This window comes from Anarhichas minor, unplaced genomic scaffold (assembly GCF_050575085.1).
Source record: "Anarhichas minor isolate MPS153535 unplaced genomic scaffold, ASM5057508v1 ptg000010l, whole genome shotgun sequence".
NCBI classification, from domain to species: Eukaryota; Metazoa; Chordata; class Actinopteri; order Perciformes; family Anarhichadidae; genus Anarhichas; species Anarhichas minor.
Genome location: NW_027466456.1, coordinates 17,911,773 through 17,929,575, shown reverse-complemented (window position 1 = coordinate 17,929,575; position 17,803 = coordinate 17,911,773). Strand labels below are relative to the sequence as shown.

The 17,803-nt window shown below is 40.4% G+C and overlaps 1 protein-coding gene across 1 annotated transcript in view; it reads right to left on the bottom strand.

Annotated features, from left to right (window-relative positions):
* The window catches only part of brinp3a.1 (bone morphogenetic protein/retinoic acid inducible neural-specific 3a, tandem duplicate 1), a 44,144-nt gene that overhangs the window by 16,497 nt on the left and 9,844 nt on the right, over window positions 1-17,803 (bottom strand). The window contains exons 3-4 of the mRNA XM_076088691.1: window positions 10,817-11,007; window positions 9,024-9,208 (exon numbers count right to left, since the gene is read on the bottom strand). Of these exons, the coding sequence (XP_075944806.1) occupies window positions 9,024-9,208; window positions 10,817-11,007 (376 nt within the window). The remainder of the gene's footprint in view (window positions 1-9,023; window positions 9,209-10,816; window positions 11,008-17,803) is intronic.

Here is a 17,803-nt window from a genome sequence, read left to right as displayed (position 1 = left end):
CTGCTACTCTGTTTGCGGTGTATTTGATTAACTGCTAACAGAACTACAAATACACACACTGCTGTCCAGACTGACTTTTGTTTTGGACATTGTGTTTGGCTGACCTTTTAACAGCGAATGGAACTACCCGCTAACGGATATAGCCGCTGCTATTAGACAGCTTGTTGAGTTTAATTTGGTCCTTGGCACAATTGTATGACGTGTCTTATGTGACAACTCTGAGCTAATTGTCTGCATTCATCGCCGCTTGTTCTTTTTCAGAGTTTTAATGTTTTGAAAAGATTGTTTTTACGACGCATTACAGCGCATTGTTGTCTAGAAGGGAGAATAGTGCACTTTGATCATCAAATTCAAATAAGTTCATTCTTCAGTCCAAGTGGCAGTTTGATGAAATTTGCTCATGGGATGGACTTGAGGTTAAAGTGACCTTCACCTTTGACTTAAGTCAGTTCATCGTTAACTTTGGTGGGCATTTGTGCAAAGTTTGCCAAAATTCTCATCCAGGCATTCCTGAAAACGGACGGACGGACGGACGGACGGACAACTTGAAAATTGAACGCCTCCGGCCACGACTGTCATCTCTGCAGAAGCTTGAAAATACTTAACAGAGCTACTGCTTTGTAATTTACAATTACTTGAATGCTGTCTTCTGAATACAACAATATCATCATTTCAGGCAGGAAGGGCAGAGGGAGCAATGTGGGAGAGGGAGAGTAAGTGACTTCAATTCTTCTTTTTTATTATTGACGCGTTTAATTAAACACAATTAATTAAAATCCGAGCAGCCTCCGTAGGGATCCACAGATTAATTTCTAACACAGACAGATGTCCAAACTTAAAGAGGAAAATTGACCAATTGCAAATCTAAAGATGGCTTTTCTATGCATAGCAATGAGACCATCTGCAAAAAGAACCCAGTGGAGCAGAGCATGTGTGCACAGTCAGCCTTCTCTATTAGAAATCGACCCCAAAAAGAAAAAATCCTTTTTGTATATTTCACTACTTTCAAGACCCCACAGGGCTTTTTCTGGGGGGCTTTTTTTGTGTGCTAAAAGCAAGAAAACATACAAGCGATTCCAACAATGTGATATGCAAATGACATGGATCAGTTGGTGGGGGAATTATTAATGTGCCATAATTGAGTACAAGATAATTGTGCTGACTGTGTTGGAATAACTAACAGCTGCATTTAATTGCACTTAAAGGCTTCCCTAGAATAAGCAGTTTGCGATGCTTACACATGCTGTGGACGTGACTTGTTTATCTTATCACTATGAATTTTTTCACTATGCCCTCTAGGTTTGCCTTTTGATGTCTTCTCACTGTCTAAATGCTCCTTTCAGAATTAATTAATCCTGAAATAGATCTTGTGTAACCTCTAGAGTCCTAAAATCTTTAGCTTATTCAAATGTCTTTCGGGCTGACTTATATGGATGCAAATTAATTTTACCACGGTAAAAGGAGTGTGTGTGTTTTTTTTAATCACAATATGACAAATAAAAATCATGACTGATCATAATGATGTTCAGCACTGGAGCAACCGTGAATCATATTAAAACAGAAAGTTGTTTCCAAAAAAGCAAATGATCAATTTTAGTGAATTCACAAATCCTAATGCTCATTTCAGTTTTGCATTAGGGGAAAGCCATATTCCTCCTGTGCTGTCTGTCTTCTGCAAATCACCATTGTTCCCAGAATCCTTGAAGAAGCAAGCTTTTAAGCCGGTAATCTAAATAAATAAATAAAACTCCTATCAGATTAGTGCTAAGCTTTCCAATCTTCATATGGGCATATACAATACTGCTCCTCAGCAAGTCAACTACAGACGGGTGACAAATGGGAAAAAATCAACGTAAAGTATCTGAGGAGGTTGATCAGCACGGACTGTTGTAACAGCTACATTGCTCTTTGGTATAGGTTCTTGGAGTCTCTGGAACTCTATCAGAGGAATGAATGCTATTCTTCCCAAAGATACTTTCTTATTTAGTGTTTTAGTGGCGAGCACGGTCTTATGGTGTGTTTACACCAAACGCAAAGCAAACTTTTCCCGCGGCGCAATGCCATACAAAGGCAATACAAAAACGTACATTAAAATACTGTAGAAAATGTGGGTATACAGGTAAGTTTATAGCCCATAGACATCCAACCATCCATCTAAAATGCGTCTTAAATCTCATAACTGCTCAACTGAGGTGAGATCTGATGACTGTTAATGCCATAGCATATGAGATTTATCATTTTCATCAAACTATTCCCTGAGCCCTCATGAATAGAGGCATTATACATTTTATAACTCATATATTCAGGTTTTCCATTGTAATTGCCCACCAGTCTGTATATTCAAGCAGCAGGCAAACATTCCCAAGTCAGCCCTTTTTTTTTAGGTTCATATTACACTGTGCCGGTGAAAATGTAGCTCTGCCTGCTGCCAGACACTCAGGGAAACACCGCTGCTTGGAACATTGACATAGTTCCACTCTCAGACAACACAGCGGCCCAGCTCACAAGTGCGGTGTCTCAAGAAGTGTCATTTTAACTATTGGAGCAGATGAGAGCCAGAGCCAGTATTTGGCATCTTAAACTGGATTCAACTCTGCTCAGCTGCTAGTTTTACTGAGTTTCTGCAGCGGAGAGAGAGATATTGTCGGATACAGTGTTCCCATGCTTGATGTGGGAAACGACTACAGCAAATATAGAAAGCAGGATGATAAAAAAAAAAAAAGAACACACACAAAGAAAACACATGTTCAATAATTAATAAGAAATGAATCAATAAAACTAATTTATTATCATTTTCTCCCAGACTAAGTAAGATGTCACCATGATATAATGTCTGATTTCATTAAGAAGCTAGAACTGAATATTTATAGTTCATAAATTGAATAAAATGAACACGATACAACGAAATTATGCTACAAGTTGGCAATTAAAATACCGGTATTATCTAAACCAGATTATGCCTCGTCTTGCATAATGTATAGATGGATGAGAGGCTCTGTACTATTGGTGTGGAGCCTTGGAAGGGCAGCACAGCACTTAGCCTGTTAACATGGTTCAGTGATTCACATAGCTCTGAGGCACATCTATTATTTATAACATGTAAGGCTTTAATATTATTATAAGACCAGTTAGGTGAAAGCATTTTACTGATGGAGATTCATCACTTCAACAAATCCCTCATATGAATAATTCCACAAAAACTGCATAAAATGTCACTTAGTGAGCTTGTGTTGTCAGATTGAGCAACAATGAGCTTTTAAATTGCGGCACTTTTTTTTTGCTTGCTGGAAAAAAAAAAAGCACAAGACGGCATTAATGTTTCATGAAAATCATGGTTCATTTCAGAATCGCCTCAATCGCTGCACCTTCAAGAATTGTCGTTGGCTTAATCACCACGGCACAGTAGATATGCAAATCCACATTTGCATCTGAGATACGTTTTTCCTGCTGTATATTCAGTCTTTTAGGATTTCCATGCCTGTTTTAAGACCACTTTGTTGCAGTGGCTTACACTAAAATGTCAACCAGTGAGGGATAAGCGTATAAACTATAAGCAAGAAAAAGCAGAAGAGGAAGAAAAAAAACATCAGAATAAGATTATTGTGTGCGTGTGAGGAAGGAAAAAAAACAAACACTCAAAGTCACAGGGGAGCAGAGGGGAACCTTTGGCGGAAGAAAGTGGAATTTAATACAGTATGTGGTGTTTTGTTCACTGAGACTCTCCAAGGGGAGCTACAGTAAGCAATGTGATTTTACAGGAAGTACCAGTCGCCTGAAAAGAGGCCAAATGAGCTAATTCTGCATTTGGCTTCACTTCATTGAACCAGCTGCAGGTCGAAGAGAAATAGCCGAAAGAAGTGAAATTCTTGACATTGGAGGTCAGATATGAGACTAAACCAGGAGCTGTCATCCATCTACTTATACCACACAATTATCTGTGGCTTCTTCACTCTACACATATCCAGGAAGGAAACCCAGAGATCCCGTTAAAGGTTAAATGGGTCGAAGACACGGTAAAAGAAGGACATTTATGTTCCTTTCTGAATAATGAAGAAGCAAAAAAAAAATAAAATCTGCCAGTAATGAATTATTCATCCACGCTTGTGATAACGGAGCGCTATGTTTTGTTTTCTTTATCCTGCCGTCAAAACTGCCCCGTACTCAGGGAGCCGTGTTCTCTGAAACCGTTCCTCAGCAGCCATTATCTGATTTCTGAAGCTCGACTCGTACTTGTGTTCTCTTCCACGCCAACAAATGAAGTGTATCGCCGCACGGCTGGCTGAACACTCGAGGCTCGCGCAGCAAATTGTGTCAAATGTCCCTCACCACTTCTCCTCCCCGTCAACGATATTCTCCACCCAACTTTAGTTTAATGAATCTTCAACACAGAGGAGCCTGGGCTGCAAATCAAAAGCTAAGCTCGTTGATTGATGCAGCATTTCCTGCGTAACTGCAGCACCCCGATCCTGGGCTTAAAGGCCTGCTAAATAAGGCCCGTCTGTCCTCGTCTCATCTCTTCTGTGCAGTCGCACATGACACCTTAATTCATACCGCAAAATGTTTGACGAATGATTGAGGGTCTCAGAGGAAATTACTGAAATGGAGGGGCTGATTCATCACACTATGTACCAGCAGAGACATTTTTTTTCCCACTCCTATCTCCTTTTTCCCCCGTCTTTGATTCTTTTCCAGTGCTGCTGCACCGAGTCCTCCAGGCCTTCAGGCCAGGCATTTCTACTATTTAGACTATATTACCTCTTGAAACCAGGGGACCAGTGCTCTTCTTAAAGGCAGCTTTGTTTTGGCATCCGTCTTCATTGGGTGAGGTAAAAACCCATGTTTGGAAATTAAAGGCAGCTGAGGGTTGTGAATATTTTACATCAGTCACCTGAAAGTGCCTCACAAACAAATATACCCCAGAGGGCTCTTTCTCTATTCATCTCAATCAGAGGGGTTTTTAGCAGCACTTTGGTTCAGTGGAGGCTGCCAAATCAGCTCAACGTCCTCTTGCCAATTCACTTTAGAGAGTGTACAGTTTTATCTCTGACGGACTGTATAGAGGGGCATCGGTAAGGAGGAGTCGATGAAAAATGGGCTGAAGCTCAGAAAACGGCAAGCAACTTAGCTACACAGTCAGAAAGAAGGATATAGACCCGGCTTTTCCTGCTTTTCCAATGGAGTACTGTGTTAGAGCTCGGTACTCGCTAACGACTGCTTAATGTACCGTGTACAATCTTGGCATGTAAATTAGTAGAACACCGTGAGCTTGTCTCTCAGAATATTAGGAGCGTGGAAGGGTGGCCGTTTTTTTTCTTAGTGTCTTCAATCCAAGTTTCTATGTGCTTTGTTTACATAGGCGGGTCCACCATGTTTGCATGTTAGTGCATGTGAGCGTGCCCCACTGGCTATAGCAAAGTGCCGCCGCTCGTCCCTGCACCAAACGGCAGATTCAGCTGATAACGCTCTCCCGACTGATAGTGTCGTCCGCGGTAAATGAGCCTCCACCGTTAGGTTCCGCTTCAGGTTAACAGTGTTAACTATGTGAGCACCATTAGCTACAAGCTGCTGGGTCAGCCGTCGTTATATATTGAGTCGAGTGGAGACGAAAGATATGCTCTGAATCTGAAAGTGATTTAAGTCACGAAGAAAAGAATACTAGCTCTATAACTAGTTCTAGATTTTCTAATGTGAGGCTGTCCTGTTTAGTTCTGTATTTATATTATTGTATGTGGCCGGTTGGTCAGAGAAAACATCACCTTCAAGACGTAATGGATGTTTTCACTGGTTTCTGACATTTAGACTAAATGGTTGGTATAAAAAAAAAGAAAAGAAAAATGTTTAAAGCTTTAGTCCCACATAATCCGTAACAATATTTTGTCACTGACAATGAAACAAAGTATTTTTGTAGATTCACAGTTTTCACTGGCGGATGGCAGATTGCGACAAATAATGCTACTGTAAATTTAAATCTGTAACTTTAAACCCGGGGATGACGCCCGAGTCAGATCGCTCATGAAGACTTAAACTAAAAAGCACCCCAAAAAAGTTAGTATATCATACACATAAACGTCAGAGTAGAACTTTTATGTAAATACAGTTCAACTTAAAAACAATGAATGGGGTCTATTAGTCAGGTGTGTTTGCGGTGGTAGTTTCTTTTTTTTTGTATTATTGGATGTACCACCCCCAGAGGCAGTGCAATCACAGCATACAAAACAAACAGACTGAAGAAGCTGACAGTGTCTCAGATGTGTGTTTTTGCACGTTGTTGATATTATTCCGTGACGTTAATCTGTTGTTTACCACAAGCAGGTGTGAACACATAAAAGCCATTTGAGGAAAAGGATTCCTCAGAAAGCAAAGGGAATTCAGTCTCCAGTGCGAAGGGCAAACTCAGCCAATTCCATTAATTCAGCTTGATAACAACTGACAGAGATGAATGAACACACCCTGAAGGTAGCAAGCGGTAAAAGATGCATGGTGATATTTACATCATAAGCATATCTTGATATGCATAGCATGCCGTTCTATATAAGAGCATGTACACGGATGAAAGAGCGAAGAGGGACGCAAACAGTACTGCTCGCTTCATCTCTTCTCTTGCTGGGACTCCTTTGCTCATTGACTTTGCATGTGTACATTTTTACCCCCATGTCCTATCAAAGCGCTATAAAGTGCATAGATTGCAAGGAATACCTTATATGCTGTGGGACACTGGTTTCCAAAGTACGTGAAGTGGCACCCATGGGTGCCCTAAGGAAAAGCCAACGGTGCTGCAAGATTCACTTCTATTTCTTTCTTTTAAACAATGCTTCACCCCATCAAAAAGGACAGTGCATTTTCTATAGGTTTATATTATTTATATATTACATTACCCTTATGCTGCAGCTCACTCACGGTTTCTGATTTTCATCGTAAAAAAACACGTTTTACAGCACACAATAATTCTAGTTGCACAGAAACTAAAACAGCAAAAATTCAGAGCAAGCAATGGAAGCACTTGTCACTGGAAATATAGCTCTAAGAAATGCTGATACATCTCACACAGTCTCAGACAAGTAGACCTGAGCTGAGCAAAGCAACTAAACTGGAAGCTACATGGTTAGTTGCACTCTTGTCTGTGGAATACATCGCCCTTTGTTTGTTCTGGACAGAGGGATGATGGAAGGACAAAAACATTGGACTTCAACACGAAAGACCACCGTTTGTTTCCCGTTTTCTATAGAAAGTCAACACTGGTTTATTTTGATCATAATGACAATCATTCCTTTGACTTTATCAATTTGTTATTACTGAACAATGATGATGAAGCTGTACCCTAACCTTATTGAAGTAGTTTTAAATTAAATCTCAATATATCCCAAACCAAGTGAGTTTTCGCTCAGTTTTGGGAGGCAGTGACCAGCAATGCTGTCCTGTTGATAGTGAGCAGATTCTTTCCAGAGGGCGTAGAAAAGCAGCAAGCTCTATTTGTTTAATTCTGACGACTTGTTAGCATGGCAAAAACTGCCGAATTTGGCATTGGTACCGAGTAAGTTCATAAGACATCTTAAGAAAAATCCCAATGTAGCCAACGAAGATATTTAGTGCTTCAAGTAAGCAGAGGTAAATGAAAAACAGAATTAATACATGTTGTCATGAGCTCTTACGCTTGAACAGAAATTATTAATACTTGTTAGCCAATTAGGACCAATATGCTTAATTTAATGTATCATAAATATGAAGCACCCTGTTAGCGTAGCATTAAAAGTGGAAACAAGGGGAAGGCAGTTTCCTGGTTTTAATAAAAAAGAAAAAAAAAACTGTAAAACCACTGCGGACACATTTTGCCCAATGGTTTTCAGATCTAGAAGTAGCAGAGATTTTCTTATGAGAGGTTTTCTCTCAATAATTTCCCCTTTTAGCACCAAATATTTATTTGGAGTTGGTTTTTGCTCCTTCAGTGACCTGCGGTAACCTGTGAAACTATCACTACTGTCGCTGGGCGTTTGGCTGGAACATTACGTGAGGTCTTAAAATGCATTCACTTTGAAGGGTTCATTAATTAAAAATGGAAGTTCATCATTCCCTATAGAGGTTTCAGTCTGCTTTATGTCCTTAAGATTATATTTTATTGGTCTGCAGCATGATGACATTCTGCATTATGAAGCAGGACAGGGTAGCCCATGGAGGGCCTGTTGATGGGTTGCCAACTGCATACAGTAATTGGTAGTAAGTGGGAAGTACTTGGCAAGTACTTTCCACTGTAGACGGATCTTCGTAATTTGTCCCAATACTTTTTCCCAGAGGAAAGCACAAGCAACATTGTTGTCTCAAAAACATGAGCTCATAAACAGCAAAAACATATGTTTTGTTGACTGTAAACAATATTTAGTTTTGTTTTGTCTTTGTGTCTAGTCCAAGCAGCATCAAAGGCTTCTATCAGAATAATTAACAAAGCTGTAAAACAACAAACCAATGTGGATGTTAAAGCATTCATTAGCGCAGCAGGTCTGCATGCACCGTCAAACAATATGAGTCAATATTTCATAGTAAAGATCCCATAAAATGCTGTTGTCATTATATTGTTTTATATAAACTGCAGTGTCATGTAGGTCAGTAACTTAATAACTCTATGTCTATAATGATTGCCAGTAAAAATATAATGGTTAAAGGGGTGTAAGCTGAATCCTAAAGACTAAAGGAGGAGACTAAATCCACAGAGGCCAAAAAAATAAATAAAACTGGACCCTGATTAGGAGTCAATAATAGCTTCTCTCATTAAAATGAGCTAAACCTGCTGATTGTAGGGTTTCTATTCAAATGCTACATACTGGCCATGATTTCACTAATTCTTTAGTGAGTGAGCTAATCAAGACCACTTCCCATGTTTTGAAAAATACAATAATTACGTTTATCCACTGAAACAGAAGCTAATTTAAACGATGTCGCCATGAAATGGCTGTAGGCCTACATGAAAGAAAAAAAGAAAATCCAACAATGGTGGCAATTGTTCTTTTTGACTGAGCAGCGGAGCTTCTTACCTTGATGGCAGTTGAGGCGATCTGGATGTGGTGCAGCTTGTGCAGGGTGCTCTCCCTGTCGATAAAGTAGGAGGCAGCCAGCTGGTGCAGAGCTTCCAGAGTCACAGCTGTGCCATTGGATTCGCTCACTTCAGACGTCCGACTCAACTTCCGCTTGTCCACAAAGATCATTAATGACTCTTCCCCTATGAATACGCACACAGACACATACGCACACTTCATTAATGACTCATCCCCTGCGAACATAGACACACAAAATGTTCTCAGTGATGTAGTGGTAAATATTAACCCGTTAACACCTGCCAGCGCTCGTTATACAGTCACGTAAGCAGATAAATTGAGCCGCAAAATCGAGATGCTCCACGGAACAAGTCTTTCAATCCAAACAGAGCCAAAGCCTTAAGAGGACGATGTATTGACGAGCGGTGGAGAGAGTGAAAGATCGATAGAAAAATCCTTTTTAACAGCATTAGGTTTTATGGGGAATGTGCTTTTAATTTGGAGGCATTAGAACAAACATACAGTACATTGGGCAAAGATAAAGGTTAGCACTTGCCTCCACCACAGTGTGAAGAGAAAATTACCCATTTTAATAACTCACTTTGTCTATTATTGACTCCTGAAATCTGTCAACAACCGTGCGTATCCAATACTAATAAAATAACAGGTATACGGCAGTATAATTATCTTAATAATATTGTAACAAGCAAAACAATAGGGTTATTCCTTTGGAAACACAGATTAACTTGCAATACTAGCAATATGTGTTCTTGTTTTTTTATAAATATTTTATAACAAGTAATCACAGTTTCTCAATATGTACTGATTTGAAATAAATTGTAGATAAAGCACCTTAAAACACTTGCAGATAGAAAAACGACCTATATATATGCCTTAATACTGGCCTAAGGCAAGGTTATATTAGGCCATGCTTTAACTGATGCACTTTTTTAATTGCAACTCATGATGCACTCGATTGCCTTTCCAATCTATTTTAAATACTGTTGGTATTCATCTCTGCTTTGAGGGTTTGTGCACAAGAGACAAGGGATGAAAAGAGCCGGCAGAGGTGCTGAGAGAAGATTGTGCAGCAGATAGCCACAGGAGCTTTGCTGCACATCACAGTTGTCTGGCTAACTTACATCTATTGTTGTGGAGGATCCACTGACATTTCTGTTTCACAACTCCAAACATAGATTTGCCATGTTGAATCGGGGAATATGTGCTTAAACAAGCAAAAACAACCCCATAGTCACAGCTGAGACAACATTTAATCAAATATTTAGCTGTTTGAGTACACAACAAATATCTCTTTTCAAAGATTACTCTCATGACAATTCCCCTTCATTTGACAGCTGACAGTCTACAGCCATAAGGATGGACAAGTAGAGAAAGGTACCAATTTAGAACACGGTGGTCAGGAATATGAGCTGCTATTACACTCGGGAAATAAAAGTCCCTTGAGCCCTTTCTACTTTTTTGATGTATATTCATTTCATAGTTCTTAAAATGTTATTGCTGCCTTACTGTGATCTTTCAATGGGTGTTGGACTGGAGAAGTTCAGAGGTCACCAAAGTAAAGATCTCGAGAGTTAAACAATTAATAAATACAGTTTAGTTGCATTTTCTTTCACTCACTATGGACCTCTGTTCCCCAAATTGCAACACTGGTTAAGTTCCTCAACATGTTTGTTTTGGGTTTGGGCCACATGGGTGCCCTAAATCTCACCATTAAACACTTCCTTTTCCCTCGTGTTAAGGCAGGTTAATAAAAGCAAGCATAATTTATTTACCTCCTAGTGTAGCGGAGAGCAGAAAGTGGGTTCCGTATTTCCTGATAATGTTGTCAGTGATGGCGCTGAGACTGGGCCTCCTGCCCAGCTGCCTAATGGTCTGGTGGAACTCGGGGTCCAGCGGCAAGGAAAAGCCATTGTTCTCTTGTCTCTCCAGGGCCAAGCTGTTCACCTTCCAGCGGCCAAACTCCCTGCAATGTCACAGAAACACATGCTAAGAGTAAGCAAAGGACACATGTGAATGCTGCATGCGGGTCCAATAGAAATCACACATTATATGGACAATGCAAAGACTAAATGGGGCACATGGGGCACATTGTTGTGATTTAAAGTGGACAAGGCACAGCTTGTGTCCCTCACAAGGAGGCCGTGAAGGATGTTGTCTGCGAGACCTCAAAGGGAATCCTGTGTACCACTTTTTAGAATGTAAATGGATAACAATCTTTTTATCCGTGGTGCAAAGCAATTCACACGAGAAGTTAAATTGTAGACAAATACTATAGATACAAAAAAAAACATACAAATATCCTTATAGATTCAAACAACTTCATCATAGTGTGTTAAAACATCTTTTCATGGTAATTTGTTTTCTGCTTATGAAAGCTATATAAAGGGACTTAAAAGTGTTGCTGATGAAGTCTCATGCTATATCTACCTCTAGCTCGCAGGATTGCTTTGCACCATAGTGAAAGACATTGTAATTCTCCACCGATTTTAAATAATAGCGCAATCTTTTCTCATCTCGAGTCACTATCGGAGACTCCGCGGTTGGACAAGCTATAATCATGGATGGAGTCTTGCTGCTTTCAGGGCCTCTTTTGGAGTGAACAGGCTTCATCTGAAGTCGTTTGATATTCAGCCTGGCCTTGGAGCATGCCAGCTGCCTTTATCTACCAATTGCAGACTGAATGCTGCTGCTTGATGCATAGATTAGCGCCATTGAAATGCAGCTGGTGAAAAACATGGTTCTACCTCTACCTAGCAGGGGAGAAATTGAAGGCCTTTCAATTATTGTTTGCTTGGTGGTTACTTGTCTTTTGGGAAAAGGACCTCACATCTGACAGGAATTTTGAGTTGGACTGTGCTTTGTAAGGCTGCAATAGGTGAGGTTAGCATGCAAAAGCATACCCCTTCTCAGAAGAAACGATCAAATACTTTGTTGATTGTATTTGTAACAACTGTAATCAAGTTAGAATAAATTCAGTCAACACTCAACCATTCAATCGATGTTTTTATTATCTCGATGTGATTATACAAAGATGCAGTCTGGAAGATGTTGAAACAAGGCAGACTGGCAGCCACCACCCATCTTAATTTTCTGCAATTTTGGATACCAATTTTACAGTTAATTGGTCAATTCGACAGTTTCCTGTAAACTGAAACAAAGAAATTCCTAAGATAAAAGGGCAAACAATACTAAGATGTATGCAGACTTGGAGCAACATTAACATTGATTTGGAGTTGTGTTTCTGTCAACTGAATGAGTGAAAGTCAAAGTATTAACTTGCCTTTTAAACTCGTGTTTGGTCTCTACCAACTCCTGAGAAAATATCTGGCTTATTAGTTGCTATTTGCTCCACTTTCTTCACCAGCTAGTTGCTATCTCTGCCGTTTGGTGATGGGCAGGCAGTGTACACTGAGTTTATCAGAGCTTGTTTGCTGTAAACACGACTGATGAGGGTACTACGACCGAACCATACAGTAAATGTGACGCAACATAACAATGAGCTAAAGGTGTTGAAGTGTGAGTTGCAGTTGGGTAATAATTATCCGTAGGTTGATTGATTAGTTAAGGTTAGATAGGCATGGTATCTCTTACATCAGGGACATTCAATTGTATTTCCTTGTCAGGTATTTCATTCACTGGATTAGCCCCCCAAAAAAGACATTCCCATCACGTTATTATTTCTATATGGATTCTCAATTGATTTTTCAGAAAATGTGCAATATGCCAGTGACTATTTTCAATTTCATCAGCATTACGTTATCTAAATCACCAACCCCTTGCAGCATCCTATGCATACAAATCACCATCTAATGTGAATGCAAGATGGCTCTCAAGAACACAAGTGATATTATAGCTTCAACACAGTTTTACAGCATAATACTGACAACTACTGCATGCTTGAAATGCCTTATATGGTTTCTGAGGAATAAAAGTCCTCAAACCATCAAAAATGTCTTCAAGCACTGCTTGCACCTTCTCTTTTGCAAAGGTGCAAATGGGAACTCATGGGTTCCCTGACGTCTGTCCCTCTGTTACATACATAAAACCCCAACAACGTACCGACACACACCAACTCCCTCATGCAAAGATAAAAAGATACTTGGCCACACACATGCATTCACACACCCTGCAGCTGCAAACATCTAAACAAAGCTGCCCTTGCTGCAACAACTCTGCTATCGCCCAGAATATATCCCAGAGCCCCCATGGGTGCGGGCCAGCTGCCAATCAATTTCTCACCAGTAACAATGACCCCCTGAGACAAATACAAAACTGAAAACAGCTCATTAAAGCCCGTTTCATGTCTGTGTTTCCCTATAACAAGCGTCCATTAGTGTTTCTATGCGTCCGCTGGGGCCGGCTGAAGAACGGCGTAGCGGAAACAGAAAGAGGCAGAATTTAACTGTGATCGACACAAAGCCTCGCTATGGTGCTCGCTGATGGACATCTATGACCGGTGCCACCGCTAAACTGAAGGATACACCGTCGAAGACTTCAATTCAACCTCAAAATCTGCACGCCACGCACATACACACAAAAAAACAGATTGTGTGTTTCATGAAAGACTGCAGGTTTATTTAATCTTTTATATCTTTAACTCCTCTTAGATGCACACACACACACACACACACACACACAGGTTTGTTTCGCGCTGCAGCTCCCCCCCCCCACCCCCCACGAGCAGGCTGGAGCGCTGCAGCAGGAGGTGAGGAGCTACAGGGGCCGGGATCAGAGCGGGGGAGTCATATCCTGCTACCTGTCTGTCACAGCCCAGGTGTCTCACATCCATCACAGCGTACAGGCAAGCCTGAGGGTGCCGCTTGGTGCCCAACATAACAAATCAAGGAATCAAGGCGGTGAATAACCTGCTGATGCAGTCGAAACACGCTGCCGAGCATAGCAACGCAGATTGTGTCAGTTCAGAACAGTGTTTGACTGAGCAGGGCTCAGTGAGTGTCTACTATTGCTGATGTTATCTCTTGAGGCATGTTAACAGGAACATTATCGTAAGAAAATGAAATGCTACACACATGGCACATCAGGGTGTAGCTTAATAACAAGAGGGCACACGCTAAATCAATTTTCAATCTAAAAATGTAAAACTGCCATTAAGCTCAAAGGAGCTTTCTGCAGTGCAGTTAAAAGATCACGACTATAGAATACAAGCAGCACGGTTATTACTTTCATTTATTTATTTTGTTGCATTTTCTTTCAAGCACCAAGTAAAGTCAAATCAGAATTTTATACTGGAACAGTATTGAATGTGATATTGTATACCGAAGGAACAATCAGAGTGGCACTGGCCCACATACACTATTGGTTAGCTCAGCCTCAATGTCATTATTCTTCGTGAAAAATACCCAAGGGTGTGTCTATATAAAGGACTTCTGCCAGATGAAATCCTGACCCTTTTGGTTAATAAAAAGCCCGTAAACTATGTTAAGACCGCTTCATAATTCTGTTAAATGACTGACAACACACATGGCCACACCACAGCCTTTAAACTTCAGGCAAAAAAAACAAGCTTAATTAGGTTATGTCTAGGGGTGTAACAATACACGTATTTGTATTGAAACGTTCGGTACGAGGCTTAAGGTTCGGTACGCATTATGAACCCAACAATATGTTTGAATATCATTGCATTTGGAAAATGCAGAAGCTTAAATTATGGGAAATATAATGTGCTCAACATGGCAAACCACCCGACGTAACAGACAACGTGCTGTCTGACACTCCCACCACGGAAGAAAAACATTCTACTCTGGTGAGGCACTTGTGTTCTGGGAGAGGCACGCTATGCTAAACTATCTTACCAAGAAAACCAACAGCAGCACACACACTACAAACTTATGTCACATGTAACTGGCATCATGTGAGGAACTCAAGTAATTGATGCATAACCCGAACCTCTGTAACACGGAAAATGAGATCGCACAGAATACTGACACCTACTGAAACTGCCACTGTCTCAAATGAAATTGTGTGAGGTAAAAATGTAACAGTTTCTCCTCTACGGGTTGCATATGTGCACACATTTTTGCTAACCTGCAACTAGATTATTTTTTATATAAAGATATGTACGTATCATTTAGGGTTAAAATACTTCTTTGGCCGCACGCTAATTAGTCTAGCATGAATGACCTCAATGACTTCTCTGTTGCTGGTGTCTCAGTCAGGCTGGTGTTACGGGAGCTGTATTTAACATTCAGAGCGTTAATATAGCAGGCATTTGAACACCTCATAAGAACATTGGAATGTCTCAGAGAAAGAAAATGAGGGGAAAAAAAACAGATACTCGTAATTGTCTTTGCAGGTGTTCAGAGTATTTGCATGTATACACTGTTTCGAGCAGCAAGCTGATTACCTCTGAGGGCATTTTACTTCCATCTCTCATTTCCTCGCTGCTTTACTGAGGTATTGTATGTTGACTTTACAGCAGTTAGGTCCAGACCATTGCTTTAAATACCAAAACTCTGGATTCAAACCGTGATTTACAAAGCAAATGCACAATATTTACATAATGGAAGAACTGCGGCATTGTTTTACTTATATTCTGATGAAATTACTTCACATTTCTGTTGAGCCATATCAGTTGTTTAAGGGGGGGAAGTTAATTAAATTACTTGAGTGACTCAAATTTCATCTCTGACTTCATGCAGTATTGAGCTTTTATTTAAATAACATCTTTGAATTTCATTGCCCATAAGATTTCTAAAAACAGACACTGTTTAGGCACTGCTAGTTTGTTTCGCTGCAGTTAGTTTTAGACAGGTAACATAATTGCTGGTCAGATTATGCCCACTGGCAACATTTTTCCCACAGAAGAAAATGTCAAGTGTTTTTAGAAATCAGAGGAATTTAAAACTGGTTTCTCATCTTGAGTCCCACATGACATTATAGCAACCAAAGCACTTAATGTTACTGTGAGGAACTTTTAAGTGGTTACGAAACAGTCTCAATATAATAACAATGCCTCTATATGATCTACAAAAGTAAACAAGGCCATAAAGGAAGAGATTGGCTTTCTATATAGTTATTCGTAATGCTTGTCATTGTTGGCACTGCGCAAAATAAGAAGAAAGAATGCAGGTTCAGCAGAAAGTCCTTCAACCTAAACTCCAGTGGGGCCTCCAGCAGTGATCAGCCCACCGTGGACAGACCCAGGGCCGGCTTCCCTGCATAGCTCATGGCTGGAGAGGAGATATCTGCACCCGGCAGCAGAGCTTTGGTACGCTGCTCCGCCGGTTCGGCAGGGAGCCAACACCGACACCGCGCTGCTGGAGACCCAGGCCGCATTGCTGGGCCCGCTTGAGGGAAGGGAGGCATGGGAGAACCAGGACTGCACAGTGGCAGATAGTCAGACCCCTGCTGCAGTAAAATGAGAGGTTGGCCCAATCCCAATGTCCCCCCTTACGGACTCACGGATTTTGAGGCGCGCTCCCGCGAAGTCCGTGAGGGTTTAGGGATGTCCCACTGTCAAATCATCGAGTGTTTGAGGGCTCTCTGGCAGACATTTTGAGCCCTTTATGAACCCTTTCCGTAAGTCAGCATAGGATGCTGACTTTGCCTCAGGGAATTACCCACAAATCATTGCAATGTGACGTTAAACACGGGGTAACCAGTGGACGCATGGAGACGTAAAAAAAAAGGTAAACAAAGAGGACGGCTCACGTTCAGCCTGTCTTATTCAATTTACACAGAAATCAAATCATCAAATCATCAAATATTTGATTTTGTCATTGAAGCCGTTTTGACAAAAACAAGTAAATAGATTATATTAAGTTACCGCTCATCTTGAGAGGAAAGAGCCTGAAGACGTTCAAATCAGGGAGTACAAAGTATAAAATAAATACCCACAATTATACATCATATTTTTTGTCGTTTTCATGGTAACGTGATATGTTGCAGCAAAGTGCTGTCCCATTCATATTCACACCATCTCAAGCCCTCACAGTCTCTCACACTCAACCACTTACCAGGTGACATCAGTGAGTCCTTGAGGATTCAGGGTTTGAGGCTTTAGGGGGGACATTGGGATGTTTTCAAAACAGAATCTGGTGCTATTGGCTATTACCACATTTGTCCACAGGGACCAAAACAAACTGTATTTATGTATGTATTACCTCACTGTTAACTTTTTCAATATTTAAGGACCTCAGTGTTTCTCTAATTCTAACCTAGTGCTGTGAGTACCAAAACAATACGATACATATAAAAATGCTATAGACAAACTAGTAACAGATATGTTAAGAATCAACATTTTGTAACTTGCCAGATATGTTAATAGACAATATTCACAAGATGCATATCCGGGCAGCATTATATTTTTTTAAAGAAGTAGTACTTAAACATGATTTCCAGGAGATACCCTGGAACATCTATAATCAGCTGCTACAAAACACTTTTGTTTTTATCATTTCGACAAATGCATGTTTCAAAAATAATTAAAGGTCTGGATTGACGACATTCACTTATTCAAGAGAAAACAGGGAAAGAGGCAAAAGAATGGCATCTGATGAAAGAGAATCATGTGTATCGTAAATGGATCGCATAGTTTTTGTGTGGATGCACAAATAATGGTGAACCCCCCCCCCCCCCCCCCCCCACAAAAAAATAAGAAAATAATAATCTAGCCTACCTTACCATGATAGACAAACATTTGCTTACCATCAAAAAGACCTCAGCAAGAACATGTGTGTGTGTGTGTGTGTAGTTGGGTTACCCCAGATACCAAAATAACCCGTTGTGCAAAACAGTTG